The sequence below is a fragment of the Chiloscyllium plagiosum genome, chromosome 5 (genome assembly GCF_004010195.1).
Source record: "Chiloscyllium plagiosum isolate BGI_BamShark_2017 chromosome 5, ASM401019v2, whole genome shotgun sequence".
Lineage (NCBI taxonomy): Eukaryota > Metazoa > Chordata > Chondrichthyes > Orectolobiformes > Hemiscylliidae > Chiloscyllium > Chiloscyllium plagiosum.
Window position 1 is genome coordinate 80,069,043 of NC_057714.1, and position 23,550 is coordinate 80,092,592.

Here is a 23,550-nt window from a genome sequence, read left to right on the forward strand (position 1 = left end):
TTGAACCCAGATTCCTGGCACTGTGAGACAGCAGTTCTAACCAGTGAGTCACTGTGCCACCAAATTAGTATATATCTTTAACAAGATACACTGTAAGAATTCACCAAGACTTATTAGCCAGTACCTTCCAAACCCATGATGACTTCCGTGTAGAAGAACAAGGCAGCAGATACGTGGCAAGTTCCTCTCCAAGCCTCTAACCATCCTGATATTATCCCTTCAATTTTGCTGAGTCAAATACCTAGAACTCCCTCCCTAGACTTTGTAGGTCTACCTAGAGCAGTTCAAGGAGGCAGCTGACCACCATCCCGTCAAGGGCAACTAGGGATGGGCAATAAATGTTGGTTCCACCAGTGATGCCCACATTCTATGAATGAACTAAAATAATACCTGTGTATAGGAAAATGGGCTAGACGAGGTTGAAGATATATGAGAGAAACTGGAAGACTATTCTGGGAGAGCTGGAGCAAGTAAGCAACTGGAATAAAGCAAATAAAGAATGGGGAAAGTAAAAAAGACAAGGGAAGAAGTTTTGATTTGAAGGGATAAAAGTAAAGAAAAAAAGCAACTGTGGACAGAAGAATCTTAGCTGATCTTAAACTTCATGGTAAAGAAATCCATGAACATCTCATAAGGTTTTAGAAATGATGGTGAAGGGTACAGAAAAGTATTTTAAAATTGTGAAACAAAAATTTGCAACTTAACAGTGAATTATGTCAGTATTCTTTAAAGGTATAAGAAACAAAACTAATGCCAATCTATTGTATGAACCTAGAGTTAATTATTGACCTCAAATAATTTTGGATGACCATTAATAACAAAGATACCAGAAGCACAGCACAATTTTGTTGAGACAGCATTTCCTCAAGAGAATTAATAACAATGAATCAAATCATTTTGAATGATGGGAACATTACAAAAATGTCAAACAATTTCAGTGATGAATATGATACATTGAAAATGAAACTGCACCAAATGGCATTTAATAGATATATAATAATTCCTTCCAAATAAACCTGAAAATAATGTTTACATTTCACACAAAAACTTTTATTTACATTTTATATGCTCGACCTCATGTATATTTGCAGAATACTATTTAATGGGATAACATTGGTACCTGAACATACAATAATTTAGAACTTAACATTTCTCTCAACTTGCTGGTTTCTTCTGCTTACTCATCCTGATATTCCTTTCCTTTAAGCAGTACTGTGTACCAAGATGAATAACGGATTGATGTTTAAAATGAAGTTGGGTGAACACAGTCGGAATGGAAGGAAAGACAATTTAATCACGGCAATACAAAACCAAAAGAAAACAAAAAGGCCAAAACAATATTCACAAAATTTTTTAATGCACCTTCGATAGAAATTACTGAATCAATTCATTTCGAACGAAACGACTGTTAAGATTTCGAAATGAATAGCAATGAGGCAACAATTTTACTTAGAGTTTTTTTAAAGTGCGTGCTATCTCGCTAGAAACTTAATATGCATACAGTCTGCCTCATTGAAGACACGCCCTACATTCTTCCTTTCCTATCACTTTTTAATAAAGACACATTAAAAACAATTTTTAAAAACACATATCTAGGCCCTTTTTTTGCATTTACATGGAACAAGCTTACAGCAACTGGTCTGAAGGTGACGCAGTCCAACTGCAATCCTGTTATTAATAATTAGTGAGAGCACGCAGCTGAGCAGAGCGCGAGTGCCCACCTCCCCCCTTGTACCTCGCGAAGCCCCCATCTCAGCAACCCACTCGCTGTGAACAGCTGGCCAGGTGAATGAAGGCAGCTTCCGCGAGGGCAGCGGGCGGCGAGCTGAATGGGCGGGCCTGGGACTGCAGTCCTAACGTGAAGCGAGCGCGCTGCGCTGCACTGTGACAGCAGCCGCTCCTGGAATGAGACCGAACCAGGCATAACGTGAGAGGATGACAGGACTGCCATTCTCCCGAGTTCCGCAAAGCGTTTCTTTCGCTTCTTGCTGACTTGACACCCCACACAAATACCCACATACACTTAATACCAAACAAAAAAGGACGGGGTGGAAGAACACTCGACTTCTCCGTGATATATATAATATATATTGAAAATCACCACGGTCATGTCTGGAAATCGGGTTCAGTTCGCAGGACTACCACCTCCGAGAGATGCACAGGATCGCCACGGAGTAGCACGTAAGTGTATTTTCTTGGGGAAGATAAAGTTTTGTCTTATTCTGAGTTTAGGCATGTTTTATTGGCAGAAAGAAAACTGTTAATCCTGCCTGTGACCTTCTCGCATCCTTAGCGAGTGGATTTGGGTTGAAGGAGTGGTGGTGGTTTAGGATATTGTGTTTTACTGAGCTTTTGCAGACTTAATCGACCGAGAGCTACTTCTAACTTTACTTCAGTGCTTTAACACTGAACAGTCTGTCACTGCGTTCTGGTATTTTCAAAGACGCTGTTTAAATTCCAGTGTTTAAGATTTATATCTGTCCTCAGCCCTATGATTTACTGTACCGAATGTACAAGTTACACATTTTATCATGTCTTACATTTATTTTACATTTAGTTTATTCTCTCTTTGACAAATTTAAGCTTATTGGAAAACAAAACATAAGGTATTTTATCCTCATTTCCGGGACTGTTCCTTTTCTATGTTGTGTATCTATGCCAATCTGCATAATTTTTTCCCCTGTGATTTATGCACATTCAACAACAAACAGCCTGGTAAGTTATGCTTCAAATTGCCAATATTTCTTTCGATAGCTTCTGTACCTGTGTAGCCACTTTTCCCAATAGAAAAAGAAAAAAAATGCCTTCCCAAATATTCTGTGACTGTTGTAAGTTAAAGTTGTTTCAATAACAACACCAAATTGTACTACTTTACACAATACTTAACATAGTAATATTGCAAGGTACTTCACAGGATTACTGCAAACAAACATTTGACAGCAAGTAACATAACGCAGTATTGCAGTGAGTATAAAAAAACTTGCTCAAATGGATAGATTTTCAGGGGTATCTTAAAATAAGAATGAAAGGGTCAGGGAGGGTATTACAGTGCTTCAGACCTTGGCAGTTGAAAGCATAGCTACTAATAGTGAAGTTATTAAAATCAAGGAAGCTTAAGAGGCCACATTCAGAGGAGTGCCAATATGAGGTTATGATACGGAAGCAGCTTAGAGTTGGGGCAGAGTGAAGCCATGAAGGATTTGAAAACTGAGATAGCAATTTTAAAATTGATGTATTGTTTAACTAAGACTACTGTAGGTCAATGAGTACAGGGCTGATGGGTGAATGGAATTTGGTGTGAATGTTTTATTTTTATTTATAACATTGAAGTACAGAAAGAAGTTGCTCTTGTGGGTTGCATGTGTCACTCATGATCATATAACTGTTGAGTGTTAAGGTGAGAAAATTTGTGTAATGTACTGACTGATTAGTCAATATGGTGCTTGTAACTATTATGGTCCTGTACTAGTGGTATGTAACAGTTACTGGAATTATAATGAAAAGTTTTATTTTCTTCCGATAAGAACCTAAAATAAAGTTAATTTATTATTATTTGGAAAGTTAAGACTAGATAATGAAGAAATGAAATGAGATTGTTCAATGATTTGTGCTTACACGTAGAATTAACTCCATACCAGCTTCATCATTACCGAGTTTACCTTTTACCTAAGCTTTTAAAACTTTGTATTTTGAACTGCTAAACAACCAGCAAGAAGTCATACAGTCATAGTCATGCAGTCATACCCCATGGAAATAGATTCTTTGGTTCAACCAATCCATGCTGAGCATAATCCCAAACATGACTAGTTTCACCTGCCTGCTCCTGGCCCATATCCCTCCAAAACATTCTTATTCATGTACTTTTTAAATGTCTTTTTCAAATGTTGTAACACTACATTTTTTAAGGAGATTCAAGAATTTCAAATATTGAAATATATAGTTGTCTTATTTCATGCTATTTTTCATCTCACATCTAATATCCATTTGACTGATCACTCCAACTGGAAGTAATTATTTTATTTATGCAGCCGTGATTGTAATGCCAGCCATTTCCCATGATTTAAAGTGAAGGAATATGTAAAGAATTGGACCATGTCAAGAGTAACATGCATGGTTTTGACTCCCTTATTTGAATAAAGGATAATTGCATTAGATACAGTTCAGAGAAGGTTCACTGGACTTGTTCCTGGGATGAGACTTGAACAAGTTGGGTATGCACGCATTGTTGCTAAGAGAATAAGAGGCAAGCTTATTGAAACATTTAAATTTCAGGATCTTGTTAGAGTGGATACCAGGAAGATGTTTCCACGATGGCAAAACTAGAATTGAGGACACAGATTAAAATAACAGGCCTCACTTTATTGACTGAGATGGGGATGTTATTTAATGAGATCATTAAATGTGGAATTCTCCTCCCTAGAAAGCAATAGCGTCACTGAGTTAATTCAAGGAGATTAATCCACATGATATCAAGAACTGGTTGGAGGCACTGACCAGTGCAAATCCAAGGGCCCTGATGACATTCCAAAACTTGCCATTCCCCTACCCAAGCTCTTTCAGTACCGTTAGAACACTAGTATCTATCTGATAAAGTGGAAAATTGCCCAGGTATGTCCTGTACACAAAAAGCAGGACAAATCCAACCCAGCCTGTTACTGATCCGTTGGTCTACTTTCGATCATCAGTAAGGTGACGGAAGGTATCCAAAATAGTGCTATCAATCAGCACCTGCTCAGTGATGTCCAGTTGCGGTTCTACCAGGGCGACTCAGCTCCTGGCTTCATTACAGCCTTGGTTCAAACATAGACAGAAGGGCTGAATTCCAGAGATGAGAATGACAGCCCTTAACATTAATACTGCATTCAATGAGTGTAGCATCAAGAAGCTGTAGATTAGATTAGATTAGATTCCCTACAGTGTGGAACCAGGCCCTTCGGCCCAATCAGTCCACACTGACCCTCTGAAGAGTAACCTACCCGGACCCATTTCCCTCTGACTAATGCACCTAACGCTATGGGGCAATTTAGCATGGCCAACTCACCTGACCTGCACATCTTTGGACTGTGGGAGGAAACCGGATCACCTGGAGGAAACCCACGCAGACACGGGGAGAATGTGCAAACTCCACATAGACAGTTCCCCGAGGCTGGAATCGAACCTGGGACCCTGGTGCTTGTGAGGCTGCAGTGCTAACCACTGAGCCACCATGCCACCCAAATGAGGGCTCGTCCGGGAAGTGAAACTGGAATCAATAGATATCAGGGACTGACTTTCTGCTGGTTGGAGGCATATGTGGCACACAGTAAGTTGGTAGTGGAGGTCAGTGATCTCAACTCCAGGCCATCCAGGATAGTGTCCTAGATCCAACCATCTCCAGTGCTTCAATGACCTTCCTTCCACCATAAGGTCAAAACTGGGGATGTTTGCCAATGATTGCTCAGCAGGGGAATGGGAGCCTGAGGTTAATTCCAGTGCACAGAAGGGTGAGAGTAGGGAGGGCATGGACAGAATTTTACAGTAACAGGAATGTGCTGACAGATAGTAAGCTGGTTTGAAGTGTGTCTACTTCAATGCCAGTAGCATCTGAAATAAGGTAGGTGAGCTTGCAGCATGGATAGGTACCTGGGACTTCGACGTTGTGGCCATTTTGGCGACATGGAAAGAGCAGGGTCAGGAATGGATGTTGCACATTCCAGGGTTTAGATCTTTTATGAAGAACAGGGAAGGTGGTAAAAGAGGGCAAGGTCCTTGTTAGTCAAGGACAGTATAACGGTGGCTGAAAGAACTTTTGATGAGGACTCATCTGCTGAGGTTAGAAACAGGAGAAGAGAGGTCATATTGCTGGGAGTTTTCTAGAGGCCTCCACAGAGCTCCAGGGATGTGGAGGAGAGGATCATCAAAACTATTCTGGTTAGGAGTGAAAGGAACATGGTGGTCATTACGGAGGACTTTAACTTCCCCAACATTGACTGGAAATGCTGTAACTCTAGTACGTTGGATGGATCAGTTTTTGTCCAATGTTTGCAGGAGGGTTGCCTGACACGTATATCAAAGAGCTGACAAGAGGGGGCGGCCATACTGGATCTGGTGCTTGGTAATGAACCAGGCCAGGTGTTTGATTTAGTGGTAGGTGAGCACTTTGGAGAGAGTGACTATAATTCGGTTATGTTTAGTTAAGCGATGGAAAGGAATAGGTACATGCCAGAAGGGCAAGAGTTATAGATGGGGCAAGAACAATTATAATGTGATTAGGCAAGACTTAGGATGCATGGAATGGGGTAGCAAAATGCAGGGGATGGCGACAATTGAAATGTGGAGCTGGTTTAAGGAACAGATATTGCATGTCTTTGATAGGTATGTCCCTGTCAGGCAGGGAGGAAGTGATAAGGTAAGGGAACCATGGTTTACTAAAGAAATTGCAACTCTTGTTAAATGGAAGAAGGAGGCTTATGTGACGTTGAGACAAGATGGTTCAGATGAGGCAATGGAGAGTTACAGACTAGCGAGGAAGGGTTTAAAGAGAGAGTTAAGAAGAGCAAAGAGAGGACATGAGCAGTCTTTAGCAAGTAGAATAAAGGAGAACCCTAAAGCTTTCTATAAGTATCTGAGGAATAAAAGGATGACTTGGGTAGGCAAAGGGCCAGTCAAAGACAAGTGGGAAGTTGTGTGTACACTCTGTGGAGATTGGAGAGGTGCTAAATGAATATTTCTCATTGGTTTTCACTCAGGAAAAAGAGAATATTGTAGATTAGAAGAATGAGGTATGGGCAATTAGACTAAAATGATCGAGGTTAGTAAAGAGGAAGTGTTATAGATTCTAAAAGAAATGAAAGTAGACCAGTCCCTTGGACCGGATTCTCTGGGAAGCTAGGGAGGAGATGGTGGAGTCTTTGACTTTGATCTTTTAGTCGTCATTGTCTACAGGTTTAGTACCAGAAGACTGGAGGATTGCAAATGTGTTGCCCTTGTTCAAGAAGGACAGTAGAGATGGCCCAGGTAATTATGGACCAGTGAGCCTTACGTTTGTTGTAGGAAAGGTTTTGGAAAGGATTATGAGAGATAAGATTTATAATCATCTAGCAAGCAACAGTTTGATTGCAGGTAGTCAACATGATTTTGTCAAGGGCAGGTCATGTCTCACAAACCTCATTGAGTTTTTTGAGAAGGTGACCAAGCATGTGATGAGGGTAGGGGAGTTGATATGGTGTACGTGGACTTCAGTAAAGCCTTTTTTGTCAAGGGCAGGTCATGTCTCACAAACCTCATTGAGTTTTTTGAGAAGGTGACCAAGCATGTGGATGAGGGTAGGGGAGTTGATATGGTGTACGTGGACTTCAGTAAAGCCTTTGATAAGGTCCTACGTGGTAGGTTGTTGGAGAAAATGCGGAGGCATGGGATTGAAGGTGATTTAGCAGTTTGGATTAGGAATTAGCTTTCTGTAAGAAGGCAGCGAGTGGTGATTGATGGAAAATATTCACCCTGGAATCTGGTTACTAGTGATGTGCCACAAGAATCTGTTTTGGGACCACTGCTGTTTGTCATTTTTTTTATAAATGACTTGGACGTAGGTATAGGTGGATGGGCTAGTAAGTTTGCAGGTGATACTAAAGTCGGTGGAGTAGTGGACAGTGTGGAAGAATGTTGCAAGTTGCAGGCGGACTTGGATAAACTGCAGAATTGGGCTGAGAGGTGGCAAATTGAGTTCAACACAGATAACTGAGGTGATGCACTTTGGGAAGAATAACAGGAAGGCAGAATACTGGGTCAATGGAAAGATTCTTGGTAGTGTGGTTGTGCAGAGGGATCTTGGAGTCCATGTACATAGATCCCTGCAAGTTGCCACCCAGGTTGATAGTGCTGTTAAGAAGGCATACGATGTGTTAAGTTTTATCGGTAGAGGGATTGAGTTCCAAAGCTGTAATGTCTTGCTGCAACTGTACAAAACGCTGGTGCAGCCGCACTTGGAATATTTTGTACAGTTCTGGTTGCCCCATTACAGGAAAGATGTGGAAGCAATGAAAAGATGCAGAGGAGATTTACCAGGATGTTGCCTGGTCTGGAGGGAAGGTCTTATGAGGAAAGGCTGAGAGACTTGGGTCTGTTCTCATTAGACAGAAGAAGGCTAAGAGGGGATTTGATATAGACGTACAAGATGATCAGAGGTTAGATAGAGTAGACAGAGAAAGTCTTTTTTTCTAGGACAATGACGTCAGCTTGTACTGGGGGCATAACTACAAATTGTGGGGTGATAGATTTAAGACAGATGTCAGAGGCAGGATCTTTACTCAGAGTGGTAATGGCATGTAATGCCCTGCCTGCTAATGTATTTAACTCAGTCACATTAGGGGCATTTAAACAATCCTTGGATATGCACATGGATGATGATGGGATAGTGTAGGGGGATGGGCTTAGATTAGTTCACAGGCCGGCACAACACTGAGGGCAGAAAGGCCTGTTCTGCACTGTATTGTTCTATGTCCTATGTTCCATGTTCAGCACCATTCATGACTCCTCAGATACTGAAGCAGTCCATGTTCAAATGCAACAAGATCTGGGCAATATCCAGGCTTGAACTGACCAGTGGCAAGTAACATTTACACCACACAAATACCAGACTTTGATCATCGCCAATAAAAGATAATCTAACCACAGCAATTTGACATTCAATGGTTGATTACCACCACTGAATTCCGCACTATCGGCATGCTGAGGGTTGCTGTTGACGAGAAACTCAGCTGGACTCACCACATAAACACAGTGGCTACAAGAGCAGGTCAGTCTACAAATACTATGCACCTGGCACCCACCTCCATCCCAAAGTAAACCTGTCAGTCATCTACAAAGCAGAAGTATGGAGTGTGATGGAATGCTCTCCACTTACCTGGATGGGTACAGCTTCAACAATGCCCAGAAACACCTTGATGATACCATTCGGGACAATGCAGACTGCTTGATTAGCACTACATCCACAAGCATCCACTTCCTTCACTTCAGTAGCAGCAATATGTACTAGCTACAAGATGCACTGCAGAAATTCACCTAAGATCCTCAGCTCGCACCTTCCAAACCCATGAGCACTTCCATCTAGAAGGACAAGGGCAGCAAGTACCTGAGAACACCACCATGTTCAAGTTCCTATCCAAGTCACTCACCATCATTCCTTCACTGTTGCTGGATAAGAATCCTGGAATTCCCTCCCTAATGGTCAACCCACAGCAGGTGGACTGGAGCAGTTCAAGAAGGCAGGTCACCACCTCAAGGGCAATAACTGCTGCCCAGCCAGCAATATCCACATCTCGTAAATGAATAATAAAAAAAGTGCAGAGGCAGAGTTAGTTTATTTTTATCTACAAGAGAGTCTAGGTCTAAATGAAGACAGGGAGGAAAGTAGAGTTGAGACCACAACCAGATCAGTAATGTATGGATTTCCTTTTAGATTTTGCAATTACTTGAAATAAATCATGTTAATTTATATTGCTATCAGGTCCTTAACCTGTACCAACATGCTTCATGGGAAATGGATTAATTCTAAAGTGTAGTAACTGTTTTTTAAGTAAAAAAGCAGGAGTCAGTGGTTTTCCCCCAAGGATGCTTAAGGTTTTCTTGAGAGCTACTTTTGGTTTTTGGGATTTTTAAAAATCTTATTATATACAGAGTCCGTAATACTATTTTGTCCCCTAGTTCCTTCATAGGTTATCTCAAATTTGGATTGTAAGTAAATTTTCCAGTTTACAATAATAAACTAAGATCAGATTCATCTCAAATTCTAACTATTTGACACAATGAAACATAAATTGCTCAGCTATAAGCAAAACAGCATGGTGTAAAATCTACAGAAAAAGTTAACATAAGGAGTGAGACTTCATGTTGTATTCCAGTTCAGAAAGTCACTGACAACTTGGATTTTTTTTCCTCAAGTGCAGTACAAAAAACATGCTTGTCAATCAGTTGTGCTTTATGGCAGCTTTTTAGAAATGTCAATTCAAAGTACAAAGTCACTGAACAAATTTAGCAAGGGAACAAATGCAGGACAGAATGCAGAGCCAACAGCAGCTCCTCCCTGACTGACAGCAACCTCAACAGCTAGTACCTGCACTTCTGCATTCATTGGCTAGTGCACAAGAGTCAGTATATCAAGGGTGCTGTCCCTACCTAGTTGACTGCTATTGAGTTCCTGGAGTCGGCTGCCAATATGGCAGAGGACAAGAAAAAGACCCACGTCATCTCCCATGATTTCCAACTCAGCATCTGCATGTTTTAAAGAAAATTATCCTACCTCTCGAAACATTACGTCTGTCTGTTCACAGATGCTGCCAGACCTGCTGAGTTTCTCTACTTCAGGATTGTCTTAAGGTAAAATTGTCTTAAGGAGGGGGAGTTACATTTTTGATTAGGGAGAACATCACAGCAGTACGAAGAGAAGACATTTTTGAGAGTTCTTCCACTGAGTGTAAATGGGTAGAACGGATGTTGGGGAAAAAAAGGTGGCGATCACTTTGACAGCCCCCCAGTAGTCAACAGGAGATTGAGGAGCAAATATATAGGGAGATCAGTGATAGTTAGAAGAATAATAAGGTTGTAATAGGGGATTTTACCTTCCCTAACATCGACTAGGACTGCCATAGTATTAAGGGCTTGGATGGAGATGGATTTGTTCAGCAGGTTTAGGAAGAATTTCTCACGCAGTATATGGATGGCTCGACTAGTGTAGGGGCAATACTTGACCTCCTCTTGGGGAAATAAGGCAGGGCAAGTAATGAAAGTGTTAGTGCAAGTACACTTTGGGACCAGTGATCGTAATTCCATTTGTTTTAAAATAGCTATGGACGTGCAATTCTGGTCTCCTTCCTATCGGAAAGATGTTAAGAAACTTGAAAGAATTCATAAAAGATTTACAAGGATGTTACCAGAGTTGGAGGATTTGAGCTTAGGAAGGGTTTGGAGGGATATGGGCCGGGTGCTGGCAGGTGGGACTAGATTGGGTTGGGATATCTGGTCGGTATGGACAATTTGGACTGAAGGGTCTGTTTCTGTGCTATACATCTCTATGACTGTGTGACTAAAAGGATGGGTCTGCCCCATGAGTTAAAGGTCTAAATTGGGGCAAGGCCAATTTTGATGGTCTCTGAAAGGAACTTTCAAAATTTGATTGGGGAGGCTGTTTGTAGGCAAAGGTTTTCTGGTAAATGGGAAGCTTTCAAAAGTGAGTTAATGAGGGTTCAGTGCCAGCATGTTCCTCTTAGTGAGGAGTAAGGCTGGCAGGAGTAGGGAACTTCGGATGACTAAAGTTATTGAGGCCCTGGTCAAGATAAAGGAGGAGGCACTTGATATGTATAGACAGCTGGGATCAAGTGAATTCCTTGGAGTATAGATGATGTCAAAGTCCTCTTGAGAGAAATCAGGAGGGCTAAAAGGGGACATGAGATAGCTTTGGTAAATAAGGTACAGAAGAATCCAGAGATTCTGCAAGTACATGAAGGGCAAAAGAGAAACTAGGGCCACTTAAAAATCAAAAAGCTAGGCTGCATGAAGCCTCAAGAGATCAGTGAGATCCTAAATGAATATTTCTTGTTAGTATTTACCATCGAGAAGGGCATGGATGCTAGCAAACTTGGGGAAATAAATAGTGATGCATTGAAGAGAGTCTACATTACAGAAGAGTTGCTGAAAGTCCTAAAATGCATTAAGGTAGATAAATCCCCGTGACCTGATGAAGTGTATTGCTCCTGTGGAAGGCTAGGGAGGAAATTGGGGTGCCCCTAGCAGAGATATTTTTATAATTGACAGCCCCAGGTGAAAATTGGAGAGTGGTTAATGTTGTCATTATTTGAGATGCTGCAGGGAAATGCCTGGGAACTACACACTGGCAAGCCTAAAGTCTGTGGTGGATAAGTTGTTAGAAGGGAGTTCTGAGGGACAAGATCTCTAGGCATTTAGAGAGGCAAGGACTCATTTGGAATAGTCAGCATGGCTTTGTGCATTTGAAATCTTGTCTCTCGAATTTGATTGAGTTTTCTTGAAGGGGTGACCAAGAAAGATGAGGGCAGTGCAGTAGACATTGTCTACGTGGTTGTTAGCAAGGCCTTTGATAAGGTACTGCATGGTAAATTTATTGAGTAAGGTTAAGTCTCAGGATCTAGGGAGAGCTAACTAATTGGATACAAAATTGGCTTGACGGTGGTGGGCGAGGGTTTTTTTTTCAGACTGAAGGCCTGTGAGCCAAATGGATCAGTGCTGGGTCCACTGTTATTCATCATCTATATAAACGATTTAGATGAGAATTTAGGAGATATGGTTAGTACGTTTGCAGATAACACCAAAAGTGGTGGGATAGTGGACAGTGAAGAAGGTTGTCTGAGAATGCAGTGAGATCTTGATCAACTTGGCCAGCGGTCTGAGGATTGGCAGATGGAGTTTAATTTAGATAAATGCAAGGTGTTGCATTTTGATGTGTCAAACCAGGGTCAGACTTATATAGTCAATGGCAAGGTCCTGTGGAGTGTTAAAAAACAAACAGATATAGGGGTACAGTTTCAAATCTCCTTGAAAGTGGAGCCACAGTAGACAGGATGGTGAAGATTTATTAGAATGCTACCCGGAACTGGACAGTTTGAGTTATGAGGTTGCACAGGTTGGGATTTGTTTTCCCTGGAGCATAGGACACTGAGAGGTGATTTTGTAGAGGTCGATAAAATCATGAGGCATAGCCAGCAGCTTTTTCATATGGTAGGGGAGTCTAAATCTAGACGGCGTAAGTTTTAAGGGGAAAATGGAGAGATACAAAAGGGTCCAGAGGGGCAGTTATTTCACATAGAGTATGAGAAATTTCTAGAATAGGTTGTTGAAGGTAGTGGTGGAAGTGAGTACAGCTTTGTCATTTTAAGAAACATTTAGACAGGTACGTGGATGGGATAGATATGAAAGGATATGAACCAAATGCAGACAAATGGGGCTAGTTTAAATTGTGAAATCCAGGCGGCATGGGCAATTTGAGCCAAGGACCTCTTTTTATGTTGTAGGCCTCTTTGACTTTGACTCTATAATGATTTGAAACTTTGAATACTGAGAGATGTAGATAGAGTGGACATGAAGACACTTACATTGTCTTAAGGAATCACTGAGTCAGGAAATTGTTTGCATTATGATTCCCCAGGATTAGGGCATTCACATTTATATTATCTCTGAGGATGACCTTATCCTACCATTATACCTGGGGTAACATGTGGTTTTGGGGGGGGTGGGGGGGTGGGGAGCTGGCCAGAGTATCTGTGAGCATTACCAACTGACCTGTCTAAAGGAGATGTGTTTCCTATGTTCGGGGCCTCTTTGACTCAACTTCACACGGCTACGAAGAGGGTCAAAGGGGTCACCTAGCTTGTACAAGCTTTAATAAACTTTAACTGTTTGCAGAAGTTGGTGTGTGCATATTGCACCTTGTGTGTGAAACTTCTGGAAAAGAACGGAACATTCTAAGCATAGTACAGCCAAGAAAATACTACTTGAAGCATACTGTTCCAGTACATTTTGAACTTTCAGTTAGTACTTTAACATTTTGATTAAAATGACTACTCTAACTACAGGTCCTTCAGTATTCTTTTTTACTCTCTAATCAACCTGTTCAGAATGTTATTACTCACCTCCAGGAGCAGGTGGTACTTGAACCTAGGCCTCATAGTCAATGGGTAGAGATGTTACCACTGCACCACAAGAGCCTTCCTTTGGCATTCTAAGCTCCAAACAGTCCTGAGACTCTGGCAAATACCTAATTAAGTGGAGACATTCACATTTGAGAAATTCGCACCTATCTTTGGTGACCTATCCAGGAAACAAAAGTGATACAATATACCAGCTGGCTTATTTTTCTGTTTCATCATGAACAAAGGAAACATCAAAACTCAACGTACTTATGGTGATTTCCCTCCACTAATCTAGATTGAGTGAACTGCAAACTGTTGAAGGTCAACACAGGAATTATAATCTATACGCTAGTTTTTTTCCTCTGGAAAAAAGACTATGAACTTCTACAAGTCACACGAAGAGTCATTTTGTTGCCTACTTTTAAAGTAAAAGCAATAATCTGCTCTGTGGAGTTCCATCATTGACATCGAAGGTTAGACAAGTTAGTAAATAAACAGTAATACCTTGAAAGCAGGAGAAAGGTTTCCTTTCCCACAACTACACCATCTCACCCCTCCCACACCAACCCCACCTCAAATTGTTCCAACTTTGAGTTCACCCGTAAATCATGCTCTTAGAAATTCAGCTACTAAAAGCCTTGTGGCTTACTAATACTTGTCTGCTTTAAAAGATCATTCACTTTAATTAAAGCATTAGAGTCTTAGAGTCCTGTAGCACAGAGACAGGCCCTTTGGCCCAAAATGATTCATGCTAACCATTAACTAAAACTACAAGCTTGCCACAAAAGAGACTCATAACTTTTCTTTTAAAGTCATCGGGATCTAATTTTGTGATACTTTGAATAAGGTATCATAGTTCAAACATGTGTGATTTTTTTTTTAAATCTTGGAAGTCAAGCTTTCTGCTGTAAATTATGTAATTGACAGTCACTCTGAGGACAAGGAAATAACACCCCTTACTTAATATACATTCTTCACAGTAAGCAAAAACACATTTTGTCCATGATAAAATGGAGCAAATACAGCAACTAATTTGCATATGGCAACTTCATGTAAATGGAAATATAACTGGCCAGGTAATCTGTTTATTGGAAAAACTCAGCAGATATGGCAGCCCTTACAAAACTTTTAATATTTGGAGTACGTTATCTGCAGTGTTTTATTATTTTTGAGAAATTTCCACCAAGATATAATAGTTTCTGGCCTAAAGTCCTGTTGAATTGATGATGTACAAGGGCATCTCCTTTCCTTTTAATAGAAAGGGCTAACTTTGCTTCCAAATGGGGACTTTTCAGTAGCGTTTATCTATTTTTGTTGATGATACATTCCAGGAAATAGACTTCACTTATCCTGACATATGGAATTGCTCATTATTTGACTTGTAACACATTGGTCATTTGTTATTCATCCTCTGTCCTACTAAGAGAAAAGATGAAGGGAGTTGTATGCAGATTTCAAGAATATTCAGGTCTGACTGTCATATTTGTTAAACTGCCTATTTCATTTGACAAAGAACTGCTTGTTGTCATGGGAATAAGGTTAGTCTGTGGAGATAGAGAAGTTACTGCTAATTTGCATCCAGGCAAAGCCCAAACCCATGGCATTTTTCTAGCAGAGCGTATCTAACAAATGAGCACTTTTTAAAATCTTCGTGATTCTTAATTTTAAAATAAATCTTGTTGATATTATAATGGTTGTTTGATCTTTTTAAGTTATGATGTCAGTAGTTTAAACAGATTATAAAACTTTTTCTGTTATCTTAGTCAATAACTGCATTGGTGCAAGTCTCTAAGTGTTCAATAAGGATTTATAATTTAGTGCATACAGCATGAAAGCAAAATCAAAAATAACCATGTGGTAGTGGCATGTTTTTTTTAATACATCCTGGTTACATTTGTGGTTTTGAATCTTTCCTGTTGACCTGAACAATAAATGCCCAGACTGCACATTGCATGTGTCTATTTGAGTTATGAATTAATGAACCAACAGGATTAACTTTAAAGTAATTTAAACACGAGCATCACAGAGAGCCTGAAAACAGTTCTGAAAGAAAAGCTGTACATATTTTTAAAAGACAAGTGTTTTATTCATCCCTGTACTTAATTATGTTCTGTATAGAATTCCATAAATAGTTTGATTTCTGTTCAAATTAAAACTATTAACTTTAAATCAGCTGCTTTGGATCATTTCAGAATAAGCAGCAAAAGTTTGTTTTTTGACAATCTTGAATGACATTCTATGTAATCGCAATGAAAGTAAACTTACGTCTGTAAGATGTAGTAATAGAAGTGGGCCATTTGGCCCATTGCATCTGCCTGCACCATTCAGTTAGACCATGACTGATCTGATAATGCTCAACTCAACTTTCCTGCCTTTTTCCCCCAAAACCTTTGATTCCCTTACCCATTAAATATTGGTCCATCTCTGGCTTGAACATTGTGACTCAGGTGAGTAGTATCAACTGATCCACAGCTAATGGTATGTCTTCAACTGATTGCCTTTGGCTCTGGAATTCCCCCTCGTAAACCCCTCCAAACTCTTCTATAATCTGCTATAAAAGCCATGGCAACAGTTGTTGGACTAGAGTTATGCATTGGGACTATGCAGAATCCCTGTAACAGACTCCATGGGAATTTCCCAGGGATTGGAGATTCCAAAGGGAAATTCACTTGTTTTTGGAACCATCCAAGAAAGTGTGTTTAAAATTGCGGAGTTCCAGTTCAGTTAAGAAAGTGGTTATCCAGGAAAGGCTAGAGGATTACAAAACTTACTGTAACTCCTGAGTAACTATTGAACTGAATACCCCACTTGCTATTCACTCCATGACTACACCCTCTAGTGACCTCTAACAATAACCCTCCTGACCAGATCCCCGTTCCCCAGCAAACAGAATTCCACATTGTCCTGGGACAGCTTTTAACCTGACCCTTCTGTGTGACATCCCATGCTTTTGGACCGAACAGCTACTCAATTCTACTGGTCTCACACCACCAAGGAGGCAATACCTAATGGAATTATCACTGGACTGTTAATCCAGATACCCAGATAATGTTGAGAACCCAGATTGAAATGCATGACTGATAGTGGAATTTGAATTCAATAAATATCTGGAATTAAGAGTCTAATGATCACCATGAGTCCATTGTTAATTGTTTGGAAAAAAAACCCATCTGGTTCACTACTGTCCTTTACGGAAGGAAACTGCCATCCTTACCCAAACCACCCACATGTGACTCCAGACTCTCAACAATATGGTTGGTGTTTAACTAGCCTCTGGGCAATTAGGGATGGGGACAATAAATGCTGGCTGGTGATGCACTCATCCCATGAATGATTTTCAAAGAAAACTCCGAGCATTCAGCCACTTATCTGGCAAACTCATCCCACATTTGCTTTACTTTTCCTTTCACAGGAAACTGTCAACATGACTATGCTGCTGGACATTGAAATCATAGAATATGATGCATTATTGATATCAATGTTGGTATTGTTTCCATAGTTAATTTTTTCAGTGCTGAAATGGTGGATTCCTAGACCAATTCGTAACAATAGGCCCTTATGTTGGAATCTCCAGCACAGAAGTCATCTAATGTTAACTGCCTAAGACTTGTTCAATCAGAGAAATAATAGGTCCCACATTCGTTTTTGATCAGTAGGGGAAGATTTTGGGGAAAATGCAGCAAAGTAGATATGAGGAATGTCAAATCAGCCATGATCATCTTGAATGGTGGAACAAGCTTGAGGGGTCAAATGGCTTACTTCTGTACCAATTTTTCATGGGTTTGTGCTTCCTTAAGTGCAAATTGCTTTGAGTTTTTTTTGGAGGGATCATGCCATGAAACCCAGTGTGCAATTCTGGTCTCCCTTCTTTAGGAAAGATGTTGTGAAACTTGAAAAGGTTGAGAAAAGATTAACATGGATATTGCCAGGGTTGGAGGTTTAAGCTATAGGGAGGGACTGAATAGGCTGGGGCTGTTTTCCCTGGAGTGTCAGAGGCTGAGGGGTGACCTTATAGAAGTTTGTAAAATCATGGGCATGGATAGGTTAAATAGACGCATCTTTTTTTCTCTGGGTAGGGGAATTCAGAACTCGAGGGCATAGGTTTAGGGTGAGGGGAAAGATTTAAAAGGGACCTAAGGGGCAACTTCTTCACTCAAAGGGTGGTGCATGTATGGAATGAGTTGCCAGAGGAAGTGGAGGAGGCTGGTACAATTACAACATTTAAAAGGCAACTGGATGGGTATATGAAAAGGAAGGGTTTAGTGGGGTATGGGGCAAATGCTGGAAAATGGGACTAGATTAATTCGGGATATCTGGTCGGCATGGACGAGTTGGACTGAAAGGTCTGCTTCTGTGCCGTACAGCTCTATGACTGAGTAAAATCTCTGGATCTTAGCAAACTCATCTCATGAAGAACCTACCATATTGGTATGGTACCCTTCTCATCCGATTCTATCCCCACCTTACCACATGCAATTCCTGGAAGAACTTGCCACTCACAAGATCTCTAAAAGACTAGCGTCCCTTGTGCCTGCTCTATCTTTAAAAAGCACTGTTTGTAAGTGTTGGCAATTTGTTTTTGCCCATCACCAGCATTATAATGATACTCAATCACAAAGTCACTCTGTTTGTGGCACATAGCTGGCATGGCTGACTTGCGCGCACACACACACACACAGCCCGATTCTCCCACCCTTGTCACTGCTTTCTTTTATTCATTCATGGGATGAGGGTATTGTCAGCTGGGTCAGTATTTATTGGCCATCCCTAATTTCCCAGAGGGCAGTTAAGAGTTAACCATGTTGCTATGGAGCTGGAGTCACATGTAGGTCAGACCAGGTAAGGATGGTAGTTTCTTCCCTAAAGGGCATTAGTTTTAATCATTACACCAGACAGTTTATCTGTCATTAGCTACATTTCAACTAAACACCCTGTCTACGTCCCTACTACACAGTCTCTTACCCGCAGCCCGCATCTTGTCATTGTCCAATAAGGGAACATATCACATTCAGGCAAACAGATGGTCAATTCCAAACAGGAATGTTTATTTACAGCCAGCAAAATTAAATAAAAACCAGGTGAATAGAGGCTGCAAGTCCTGTCCACAATGCAGACCAAATACTTGACTAAGTATTATTTTACATCCATGATGTTCTGCTTGCATCTACTGGAAGCACCCCTCAATCATGTACTGCCTGGCTTGTAGTGTCCAATGACAATGTTTTCCGTCTTCTAATGAGGAGAATGTTCCCCTTCCAATTCCTCAACACAGATCGCCTCATTGTGTCCCGCACAATTGGAGTGAGCAAAATGCGAGGAGGATCTAGAGGCTTTTTCTAGACTATTGTGGAGGCCCATCTCCAGACTGGTCAGAGCAGTAGGACTGCCTCTTCAGCATCCCAATTATCTGCTCCATCATGGCCCTAGTTGAAGCATCGGCAGCACATTGCAACTGCACTTTGTTTCAATTAGTTTCAGATCTGTGATTGCAGCGGGCAGCCCTTATCCTTATAAGACACCTGGACCCTCGAACACAGCTACAAGAGAGTGCTCCAGGATGTAGGCATTGTGACAGCAACCAAGATAGGAGGCACATACCCCCAGGAAATATAAAGATGATCATGGATGACCCAAACGTGAATTGAATCAAAAGTAGGGCAGAGGCTAAGCATCTTCGTGAGTAAGTTTCCAAAGTCTATCCGCAATTTACAGAGTACAAGTCAGGAATGTGATAGAATATTCCTCACTTGCATGTATGAGTGCAGCTCTAAGAACACTCAATAAGCTTGACACTATCCAAAACAAAGCAGCTTGTTCATTGGCATCATATCCACCAACATTCATCAGTGCGGAATAGCATCAGTGTGTGCCAGCGACAAAATGCACTGCAGAAATTCATCCAGGTCCTTAGACAGTAACTTCCAAATCCATGACGGTTCCCATTTTGAAGGTCAAGGGCAGCATCACCATCTGTAATAAAAACCGAAAAAACTACTGATGCTATAAATCAGAAACAAAAACAGAAGTTTCTGGAAAAGCTCAGCAGGCCTGCCAACCTGTGAAGAGAAATCAAAGGAAATGACTCAGTCCGGTGATCCTTGTTCACCTGATGGTAGCTAGGAAGGTGTCTGTTTATATGCAGCCGATAGGGGATAAGGAGCAAACGATAGGTGGGGATAGAGCTCAGAGAGAGGAGAACAGTTGGACAGACAAAGGAGTAGGTAACAATCTAGCTGGGATGGTGAATAGTTATTAATGGAGATTGTTAGTGGCTAACAATAGGTAGTGTGCAATAGCAGACTCTGATTACAAGGCTTGGTATGTGTGGTGGTTCAGGCCCGAAAATTATTGAATGATGTGTTGCTCTTCCAGCTTGTACTGAGCTTCGCTGGAGCACTGCAGCAAGCCTGAGACTGAGATGTTGGCCAGAGAACGAGGTGGCAGGCAACTGAAAGCTCAGGATCTTTTTTGCGGACAGAATATAGATGTTCTGCAAAGCGGTCACCCAGTCTAGGTTTCGTTTACCCAATGTAGAGGAGACCACATTGTGAGCGGTGAATGCAGTAGACTAGATTGTGAGAAGTGCAGGTAAAGCTCTGCTTCATGTGGAAGGTATATTGGGCCCATGGATACAGAGGAGGTCGGAGATAAATGAGCAGGGGTTACACCTTCAGCGATTGCAGGGGAAGGTGCTTTTATGGGGTGTTGGGAGCGAGGGAAGAGTGCAGAAGGTAGACGAGGGAGAGGGAGGGAATATGTGTCTGGTGGTGACATCTCGCTGGCGGTGGCATGACTGATGATCTTCTGAATATGGATGCTGGTGGGATGGTAGCTAAGGAAAATAAGAATCTCTCCACTGTTGCAGGAGAGAAGACAATGGGTGAGGGGGGAAGTGCAGGAGATGGGTCAGGTCCGGGTGAGGGTCCTGTCGACAATGGTGTTGGGAAATCCTCAGTTGAGGAAGAAGGTGGACATCACAGAGGCTGCTTTCTTGAAGTTGGCCTCATAAGAACATGTGCGTTGGAAACAGGAACTGGGAGAATGGAATGGAGTCTTTACATCCTTGTACCCCATTTCCTGTATAGTCCGGGTAGCTGTGGGAGTCAGTGGGTTTATAGTGCATTTTGGGACCAGTCTATCTTCCAAAATGGAAACAAATGTTGAAGAAGGGAGGAGTCAGAGATGAACCAGGTGAAAGTGAAGGCGGGCTGGAAATTGGAAGCAAATTCAATTAAACCCTTCTAATTTGGGGAGAGAGGGAAGCAGCACTGATGATCTCAATATATCTGAGAAAGAGTTGTGGGTGGGGGCCAGAATAGGACCTGAACAAGGAATGTTTCAAGTACTCCTCAAAGAGATAGCCATAACTGAGGCTGATGTGGGTACCCATGGCCACCCTGTGACCTGAAGAGTTAAGAGAAGTTGAGGGTGAGGACGAGCTTGGCCAGGTGGAAGAGGATGGTGGTGTATGGGGAGGGTTCAGGCCTCTTCTCCATGTCGGAGCAGAGAGCCTTGAGACCCACCTAGTGAGGGATGGATGTGTAAAGGGATTGCATATCCATTGTAAAGAGGAGGCTGCTGGAGTCTGCAAACTGGAAATTCTGGAAATGGCATAAAACATCAGAGGAATCATGGATTTATATGGGCAAGGACTGGACCGGGGAGTAAAAACTGACTCAAAGTAGGAAGACACTAGGAGAAAGTGAGTACTGCAGATGCTGGAGATCAGAGTAAAAGAATGTGGTGCTGAAAAAGCACACATGATGTGGAACTTTGAATTACTTGGAAATATTATGAACTATGAGATGGATAGTACAAAACTTTCAAAAGCAGGTTGGTTGACTAGACAGACAAGTGGTAGCTGGAGTTTAAAGCAGAGAAGTGCAAGGTACATAGAAGTAGTATTGTTTTGGGTTTATCGTGTTTTTTTTCCTGCAAGGCAAGGTTGGAGACTGAAGAGGCTGTTTCTTCCAGCAGCCAAGGCCAAGGGGTATAAAGGCCATTAGAAACTTCCTGAGTTGAATTTGGTAAGCAGAAATTATTATTGGGTCCATGTGTAAAATGAAGATCCAAATTCACAGATCAACAATGGAATCCTTGCAGAGAAAGTGACCTCTTGAAGTTTAAGGCAATTGGACAACTGAAGAGAAGCAGTGAATTCTTGAGAGTTCCACCACACCTTGCCCCAGGGGAAGGGACACATTCCTCAGTGCTGGAATATATATGGAAACTAACGAGGCGAATGCAAAGTGGTGATACGTTAAACATTCTGTGCTGAAAAATGTTAACAAAATGTCAAGTTAAATCAAAATATTACTAGCCTTGTGTAATTCTGATTACAGTAAAAAACAAAGTTTAAAATGTGGAATTTTGTGGTGCCACTGTTTCAGGAATTAATTGGGAATTAATGATTTTTGAGAAGACTTGTAGCTCAGGTTGAGGTTCTGGATGTAAGTTTGCTCGCTGAACTGGAAGGATCATTTTCAGATGTTTTGTCACCATACTAAGTAACATAATCAGTGAGCCTCCTGTGAAGCACTGGTGTTATATCCCACTTTCTATTTATGTGTCATGGTTTCTCAAGGTGGGTGATATCACTTCCGGTTCTTTCTCAGAGGATGGTAGATGGGTCCAAATAAATGTATTTATTGAAGGAGTTCTGGTTAGAATGCCAGGCCTCTAGAAATTCTTGTGCCTGTCTCTGTTTAGCTTGTCCAAGGATAGTTGTGTTGTCCCAGTCAAAGTGGTGTCCATATTTGTCTGTATGTAAGGATACTAGTGATAGTGAGTCATTTCTTTTGGTGCTGGTTGCTGTTCATGTAGTCCTAGCATGGTATTTTGTAAATAACATTTGTTTTGCTGGTTGTTTCTATGGGATTCTTTTAGGTTCATTAGTTGATGTTTGCATGTTGGTAAGTTTGCGGGCTCCCATGATGTTCAGGAGTCAGAGTAGTCTGAAAGTCATTTCAAAGATGCCTTTGTAAGGTAATATGGCTAGAGTTTCTGGGCACATTGTATCTGCTTGTTTGGGTGTTGAGAAATCGGCAGACCGTGTTTACTGGGAACCTTAGGGCGGCAGGGTGGCACAGTGGTTAGCACTGCTGCCTCACAGCACCAGAGACCCGGGTTCAACTCCCGCCTCAGGCGACTGACTGTGTGGAGTTTGCACGTTCTCCCTGTGTCAGCGTGGGTTTCCTCCGGGTGCTCCGGTTTCCTCCCACAGTCCAAAGATGTGCAGGTCAGGTAAATTGGCCACGCTAAATTGCCCGTAGTGTTAGGTAAGGGGTAAATGCAGGGGTATGGGTGGGTTGCGCTTTGGCGGGGCGGTGTGAACTTGTTGGGCCGAAGGGCCTGTTTCCACACTGTAATCTAATCTAATCTAATCTAATCTATTCTTCTTGAATATGCTGTGTAGGTATTTTTCTTCTGTTCATGGTTCTTGGGTGCTGCAGTGTGTTGAAGAAACCAGATACACAAACAGAAAGTGGGACATAACACCAGTGCTTCACAGGAGGCTCACTGATGTTACCTAGTATGGTGATAAAATGTCTGAAAATGGTCCTTCCAGCTCAGTGGGCAAATTTAAGTCCATTAATTGGGAGTGTTAATGCTCTCACCTTGAAATCATAGGTTCAAAGAACCAATGCAAAGAGAGGGACTTTGGCGCATATGTATTTAAACCTTTGAAGATTGGAAGTCTGATTGAGAGCTTCTAATAAAATATTTAATAATCTGAGTTTTAATAAAAGGGCCAGAATGTTAACACTCACTGGGAAACATGCTTTCAAAAAGCTTTGTGTTCAACAGAGTGCAGAAAAGATTCATGAGAATTATTTGAGATCAGGAACTTCAGTTACGTAGAAAGGTTGGAAAAACTGAGACTGTCCTCCATGGAGGAGAGGGGATTTGATAG

The 23,550-nt window shown here is 41.5% G+C and overlaps 1 protein-coding gene across 2 annotated transcripts in view; it reads left to right on the top strand.

Moving 5' to 3' along the window:
* The first annotated feature begins 1,838 nt into the window (after positions 1-1,838).
* The window catches only part of LOC122550039 (sickle tail protein-like), a 710,262-nt gene continuing 688,550 nt past the window's right edge, over positions 1,839-23,550 (top strand). For both annotated transcript variants that reach the window (XM_043690462.1, XM_043690463.1), the window contains exon 1: positions 1,839-2,181. In XM_043690462.1, the coding sequence (XP_043546397.1) occupies positions 2,109-2,181 (73 nt within the window). In that variant the 5' untranslated portion in view covers positions 1,839-2,108. The remainder of the gene's footprint in view (positions 2,182-23,550) is intronic.